Genomic DNA, 7819 nt, shown 5'->3' with positions numbered 1-7819 from the left:
CATCCATCTTGAACGCGTGCCCACAATATCTCAATCGTGACACTCCTATCACCTCTGTAATCTTCACTACGCCTGCCATTCTCCTTATTTCATCATTTCCTAATCTCTCAATCAGTATGAGTTATGATACACATTATATCATGAGCTATGATGTAATGTGTGTCTTCAAATATAGTTAGAAAGATTAACGGATTGATTTGGAGTTTTCTGGCATCCTGACGTCGAAGCTAGCTAGAAAGAACAGGCTGAGACTGATTGAGCGCCTCTTTACTTACAAGGCAGGTTGTTCGTGTATCGATTCTTCAGGCGGTTTTCGGGGTGATCACTGTAAAGGCAGCTCTTCTCTAGGACCTTGGGAACGCTCTGAGGAGGAAGACATCCAAAGAAAAAGTTAGTAATGTTTCTTTATATTACAGATGTGTTGTATATGAAGGATAAGGCTGTAGGTGTGATTAATGTAGTCGAGAGGAAGAACCAACTTACTGTAGCATTGCATGTTAAATTGACGCAGCAACCACAGAATTCCATCATAAAATGGTTAGTAGATCTTTTCAGAATTTTACATAGATATAGTAAGTAATTTCCGACCAATTCATTTAATTATTCACAATTGATTTTTTGCTTTAAAAAGACGGAGACGTAGGGTTTGTCATCAAGTAAATGATTGAAAGCAAACAGTTTACATTTATTCAGACAGTATTTATTCATTAAGCAAAAAAAGACTCAGAAATACTTCATCGTACATTGATACTTACTTATGTGTATTGTCTCATATAAAAATATATATCATCTTAGCTATTCATTAGAAAAAACAAGTTATGATTACCTGCAAAATTTTTGAGTGTTGAATCTAGACCGACAAGTTACTAATAGTAAAGTTAATGCACAGAAAGAGAACTGACAAGAGCAGGTTAATATAGGATGTCTTGACCATAAGAGACAGTGCCGTAAGAACTCATGACAAGGCCCCTAAGCTTCGAGCTTCCTTGGGGCCTTCGACATCCCTAAAACGATGCTCTCCTCCAGTACAATTTATCAAAATTATATTGCAAATTAAGTAAATAATACATAGTTTTAACATTTTACACTAAAAGGAAAAAAAGCCCTTAGTTTTGGTGGGCTCCTTCTCTTACTGGGAACCGGCTCTTGCTGAGCCCTGCTCTTACTGATGTGCTCTTGCTGAGCCCCAGACAATGCTGATCCCCTGCTTTTGCTGACCCCCTGCTCTTGCTGAGCCCCTGATAATGCTGATCCCCTGCTTTTGATGAGCCCCTGCTCTTGCTAATCCCCTGCTCTTGCTGAGCCCCTGCTCTTGCTGATCCCCTACTTTTGCTGAGCCCTGTTCTTGCTGATCCCCTGCTCTTGCTGATCCCCTGATCTTGCTGAGCCTCTGCTCTTGCTGATACCATGCTCTTGCTGATCCCCTGCTCTTGCTGAGCCCTTGCTCTTGTTGATCCCCTGCTTTTGCTGAGCCCCTGCTCTTGCTGAGCCCTTGCTCTTGTTGAGGTCCTGCTCTTGCTGATGTGCTTTTGCTGAGCCCCTGCTCTTGCTGATCCCCTGCTCTTGCTGATCCCTTGCTCTTGTTGAGGCCCTGTTCTTGTTGAAATCCGGCTCTTGCTGAGCCCCTGCTCTTCCTGAGACTTTTGATTACCCAACCTGTCTGATTGTCTAGAACAATCTTTTGATAATCCCAACATTACTTTACTTGTCTAGAACAACCTTTTGATAGCCCAAACCTATCTTTATTTTTCTATAATAACCTTTGGATAGCCTCAACTTTTCTTTATTTGTCTAGAACAACCTTTGATAATCCCAACATTTCTTTTTTTTTTTTGCCTAGAATAACCATTTGATAATCCCAACATTACTTTATTTGTCTAGAACAACCTTTTGATAATCCCAACATTTCTTTTTTTTTTGTCTAGAAAAACCTTTTGATAAACCCAACATTTCTTTATTTGTCTAGAACAACCTTTTGATAATCCCAACATTTCTTTTTTTTTGTCTAGAAAAACCTTTTGATAAACCCAACATTTCTTTATTTATCTAGAGCAACCTTTTGATAATCCCAACATTTCTTTATTTGTCTAAATTTCCTACTTACGTTGAACTCCATGTCTGTTTCTTTGGAGTGAATAGCTTTTAGAAGGTAGGGCTCAATCTTTTCAGAAGGAATTCTTCTGTTCAAGGTGTAATAAATTTCCTCGTCTCCCATGCTAGAAAACTCTTGTGATTCAATACCAGGATTGAGAGTTGACCTTCGGAGTAAAGAAGGTTCCCTCCGAAGAGTACCTTCTGTAGAAGGTGAAACGCAGTCTGAAATGAAGTATGAAAGTGGGGATTCAGTATCCAAATGAAATGGTGCATATGAAGAGTTTAAGCTTTTAACAAAATAAAATGACAGAGGAAAATGTGAATGAGTCAAATTTCCTTACTCACTGAGATGAGAGTTTGAAAACCTATCGGTTATGAGGATGAAATATAATCTTCAATGAAAATATAGAACAGTATTGACTATAATCAGAAAGGTATCGTGAAATACCTCCATCTTGATTGGCTGTCCTCGCGACGACCTTGTCTGGCGTTTCCTGTTGGAGGGACATAGCTTGTTAAAAAGAGGTTTTCCCTTTGTGGCCAAAGCATACTATGCTCAAAATCTTCCTTACGCAATAGATACATATGTGTGCTATCAACAGTATTAAAAAGAAATCAAACCAGAGCACAGTTGCATCTCTTGACCTCTATAGGACTGGCCTTAAAGATTTAGTTCATAGCAAAGGGTAGAAAAAAGGGGACAGAAGTAGGAGAGTTTAGGAGAAAGAAACCAAATTGATGAGAAGTAAAAGACGGAGAAGTTTGAAACCAAAAACATAACTATTGCTAAAGTTGACATTTTACAAAAATATTAATTGAGTAAAACAAATGAAAAGGGCATTTCTTTGAATCTCAGATTTTATCATTACTGTAAATAAAATGAGAAAAGTAGAGCACCTGTCCTTATTACACATATTACTCAAATCTTCTAAAAAGATTTCTGTCAAACTGTTCATCTTTATGAAGTTACGGATTGGGAGGACTCTAGAACATGCTTTTAAGAGAAGGGATATACTTCCAGATTTTCTCTTAAAAGGTAAACATCTCTCTTGCCAATAAAATAGAATAAAATGTATATTAAATATAATGGATAGAAAATTAATGAATTATGAGATATTGAAAAACAAGAACTGATTATTGAACTAAGGTTACCAAGGACAGATATGGCTTGCTTGTTTTGTCCTGAAGTTTTGGCCTACATCATGTTTACTTTCTTTTCCTAAATCTACATCATACCCTTGTGAATTAGTTCTTATTCTGCTATCTTAAGAGTGTGTGTTGTAGCTTTGAAAGTTATCTAATTAAGATAAGGGTGCTTACTTGTAGGTCCAGGCAAGTAATTCAATGAGGACCACCTACATACCCTTGTGAGTTAACTCTTACTCTGCTACATTAAGAGTGTATATTGTAGCCTGCAAAGTTATTTGATTGAAAGTAGGGTGCTTACTTGTAGGTCCAGGCAAGTAATTCAATGAGGACCACCTACATACCCTTGCGAGTTAACTCTTACTCTACTACTTTAAGAGTGTGTATTCTAGCCTGCAAAGTTATTTGATTGAAAGAAGGGTGCTTACTTGTAGGTCCAGGCAAATAATTCAATGAGGACCCCCTACATACCCTTGTGATTTAACTCTTACTCTACTACTTTAAGAGTGTGTATTGTAGCCTGCAAAGTTATTTGATTGAAAGTAGGGTGCTTACTTGTAGGTCCAGGTAAGTAATCCAATGAGAGCCACGATGATAAATACTCCAACCAATATTCCTGTCCTGCCTGATGCCACAGCTTTTCCCTTGGTAGAGACTGGATCGGATACGGTGAATTCTCTGTTTCCTCCTATTGTTTAGGATAAAGGAATTCCTTTTAATATAGTTCTTCTTCAAACTTGTTTCTGTTAAAGGAGATCCCCTACTTTGTAATGAAATTAGTTAATCTAATACAGTTTTTCCTCATGTTTGATGTTCGCTTCCAAATGAATATACGGAAAGTTGCTTACATACATACATACATACATACACTTTTATTTATATATATATATATATATATATATATATATATATATATATATATATATATACATATATATATATATATATATATATATATATATATACATACATACATACATAAATATTGAGATAAAGTTTGTATTAAACGAATAATACAGGTGAATATACATATGTATGTATATAAATGGATATATAAATGTGTTTATACGTATGTCTGTGTTGTGTGTGTGTGTTTGTGTTTGTATTTCTTATGTTTATGAATAAATACCTGGTCTGAAATGTCTGAGCTGTACACACACATTTCTAGATATTTACTGTATATACATATTTCCGCATATACATGTATGTACATAATATATTAATATATATATATATATATATATATATATATATGTATATATATATATATATATATATATATATATATATATATATATATATATATGCACGCATTCTCAGAATATATATCGAATTAATTCTATATACTAACTTGTAACATGTTTATAGAGGATCGTGTTAAACTCACCCGACTTCTTTTCGGTCACCACCACCAGATTATAGCTCTTCTCCGGCTGGAAAGATCTATTCTCGCCTTCTCCCGTCCCAACATCGACAGTCTTCGTTGTGGCATTCTGCAAGGGCGAAGAATTCAAAGAAGAGCCTCTTTAGAACACTAGAAACACAACTCATTTAGAGGAAGTGTGGATAAAATATTTCTGTTTTGTGTCATCGCGTGTAGCACGTATACTCTAACGAGTGAATTGTTTCCCTCCAGAGGAATTACGAGGAAAAGTGTTAAGTAGATAGAAATATATATATATATATATATATATATATATATATATATATATATATATATATATATATATATATATATAGATTATACATGATAGATTTTGCACATTTCGATGTGTTTTTCATAACATTCAGCTATGTCACTGTCCTGTCAGTTTCCTGGACCAGGGTTCGATTCCCTGTCCAGCCACAAGCTATTGTCTTTGAGTTATTATTATTATTATTATCATTATTATTATTATTATTATTATTATTACTTGCTAATCTACAACCCTTGTTGGAAAAGCAGGATGCCAAAAGCCCAGGGGCTCCAACAGGGAAAAATAGCCCAGTGAGGAAAGGAAACAAGGAGAAATAAAATATTTTAAGAACAGTAACAACATTGAAATAAATATTTCCTATATAAACTATAATAACTCGAACAAAACAATAGGAAGAGAAATAAGATATAACAGTGTGCCTGAGTGTAACCTCAAGCAAGTTCCAGCAATTCAACTGCCTGATTAGATTATTCTTATTGTCTATGAGTATATAAAGAACAACAGTCTTATCATTTACACACCCTCTTGCTAGATTAACATTAATATAGTGTAGCACCAACAACACTATCTTTTCTTTGTATCTAGTGTATGCGACCCGTCAATATTGATGGCTAAAGACTTTCTATACGTTTTATGGATAGAGATGAATGTTTCCTATAAATTACAATGTTGTAATGTATAATTGCCATTCGACCTTGGCCTCTCCCCTTAAGAAATAAAACCTTATCATAGTCGATACCTCAATGGGATATTTTCCAGCGATCCATATCTCTGGTTCTCTTTCGGTCGTACTTCGTTTGGACATTCTGTGTTTTGAGTTGTTCTCTTCTTCTTCTATGTATTTCTCCACTACCTCCAGAGCCAGTTGCTTTATCCGGGCGTCGTTGAGATTTTCAAGAGCTTCTACCACCACGACGTACTGTACCCTAGAAAACATATTGCATATTACATCTTACTGAAGTCCCAAGGGGTCCTACGGAAAAAAAATAGCCCAGTGAGGAGGGAAACAAGAAAATATATGAATTACAAGAGAAGTCATGAACAATTAGAATAAAGTAGTTTAAGAACATTTACAGCTTTAAAATAGATATTTCATATATAAAACGTAAAAACATAAAAAAACTAAAGAAAGATAAATAAGACATAAAAGTGTGCTCGAGTGTACCCTGAAGCCAGAGAACATTACCCCAAGACATTGAAAGACCTTGGTGAAGAGGCTAGAGCAATACCCAAGACTAAAGTACAAGGGTTTGTTTGTTGAATATCCTCCTAGAAGACCTGCTTACCAAGGCTAAAGCGTGCATAAACCCAAGGGTTCCTACAGGGAAAATAGCCCATTGAGGATAGGAAACAAATGACTAGTGTGACTGAGTGTACCCTTAAGCAAAAGAACTCTACGAACAAGGCAGTGGAGGACCACGCTACAGAGGTTATGACACTGCCCAAGGCTAGAGTACTTACGCTGGAGGGTTCTTGACGCGAGGAAGCTGCATCTTAAACACATAATCAAGAACCTCAATGGAACCTTCGATCTCTGGGGACCAAGAATCGGTTGATATGAATTTCTTAAGGACTTCGCTGCACATCCATTGGTTACAAGATTTTATCTGCAGAGGGTAAGTGTGTTCGGCTTGCAAACCTGTGAACTGTTTAGAGAAGAAACGAAGTTATGAAAGCGAGGCGTAATCTATGCGACGACAGCAACAACAAAGTGCTTCAGACATGTCCTTATTCATAATAATAATAATAATAATAATAATAATAATAATAATAATAATAATAATAATAATAATAAAGGCCTTAAGAAAAGAACAATAATAGTCTCTCTTTTAAGATGTTCATGTTATTTTAGTTTATTTTTCTTATCTTAAAAATCAATTATTTTAGAAGTAAAGAATAAAACTGACTAACGAGAACAATGCTCCTACATACTTTGTACTCCTTCTCACTGATGTTGTAGGTTTCGTTTTGAAAGATCAGATCGTAATACAATTTGTAGTTCTTGTCATCTGGGTGATCATTCCATGTTATAACAATATCTGTTAAACTTCTGTTCTGTTTAAAATTGATGGGATGCCATGGTTCTAATGGAAGATAAGATAAAATATTCTTTATTGTATTTCCAGAACAATAAGATATAGACCAAAACATACATTTTAGCAAAGACATAACAAGAGCCCATTTGAAAAACAAGTTTTAACTTTTGAAGTTCCACGGATTCAACTGCCTGATTAGGAAGATCATTTCATAACTTGGTCACAGCTAGAATAAAACTTTTAGAATACTGTGTAGTGTTGTGATTCATAATGGAGAAGGCATAGCTATTAGAATTATCTGCATACCTAGTATTACGAACAGGATGGCATTGCCAGGGACGATATAAATGCAAAGGATAGTCAGAGTTATGAAGAATCTTATGCATTATGCACAACGAACTAACTAAACGACGGTGTCAGATTAACATCTAGATCAAGACTTCTTCTTCTTTGTCTGCATCTTTTCCCATTTTTCTGTGGGGTAGTTGTTTCTGGCCAGCGTTCTCCATCTACCTCTGTCCCACACTTCATCACCGGTTAATCCCTTTGATAGGTCATCCTTGATACAGTCCATCCACCTTCGCTTTGGCCTCCCTCTCCTTCTCGTTCTCTGTACCTCCATTTCCATCACTCTCCTCCCAATATACTATTCATCTTTTCTCATGACATGACCATACCACCTCAGTCTACTTTCTTGGATCTTATCTGATAGTTCTCTAACTCCTGTGGTACCCCTAATTACCTCATTCCGTATCTTATCTTATTTTGTCAAAATTCTTCTTCCTTTCATACTTTCATGGTAATTAGTAAAAGTAACTCATTAAGCCGAAAACATTAATCCCTACA

General features: G+C 35.7%; 1 protein-coding gene across 1 annotated transcript; it reads right to left on the bottom strand.

The window, feature by feature from the left end:
• Nucleotides 1-275: 275 nt before the first annotated feature.
• On the bottom strand, nt 276-7504 carry LOC137643365 (uncharacterized). The gene is made up of 9 exons (XM_068376195.1): nt 7378-7504; nt 6870-7021; nt 6399-6583; nt 5677-5863; nt 4628-4733; nt 3796-3928; nt 2543-2588; nt 2105-2316; nt 276-363 (listed from the first exon to the last, which is right to left on the bottom strand). Exons 1-8 carry the CDS (start codon nt 7502-7504, stop codon nt 2185-2187), a joined length of 1068 nt encoding a protein of 355 aa, XP_068232296.1. The 3' UTR covers nt 276-363; nt 2105-2184.
• Nucleotides 7505-7819: the final 315 nt, after the last annotated feature.

Source organism: Palaemon carinicauda, chromosome 6, assembly GCF_036898095.1.
Source record: "Palaemon carinicauda isolate YSFRI2023 chromosome 6, ASM3689809v2, whole genome shotgun sequence".
Classification (NCBI taxonomy): Eukaryota; Metazoa; Arthropoda; class Malacostraca; order Decapoda; family Palaemonidae; genus Palaemon; species Palaemon carinicauda.
The sequence above is the reverse complement of the archived record's forward strand: the minus strand, read 5'-3'. Positions and strand labels throughout refer to the sequence as shown.

Coding starts and splice junctions, on each gene's coding strand:
- LOC137643365 (XM_068376195.1), bottom strand. CDS start 7,504: ATGAAGTGTGGGACAGAGGTAGATGGAGAACGCTGGCCAGAAACAACT. Junction 6,584..6,869: donor TCAGTGAGAAGGAGTACAAA/GTATGTAGGAGC, acceptor TTCTCTAAACAG/TTCACAGGTTTGCAAGCCGA. Junction 3,929..4,627: donor GGTGACCGAAAAGAAGTCGG/GTGAGTTTAACA, acceptor CCTAAACAATAG/GAGGAAACAGAGAATTCACC.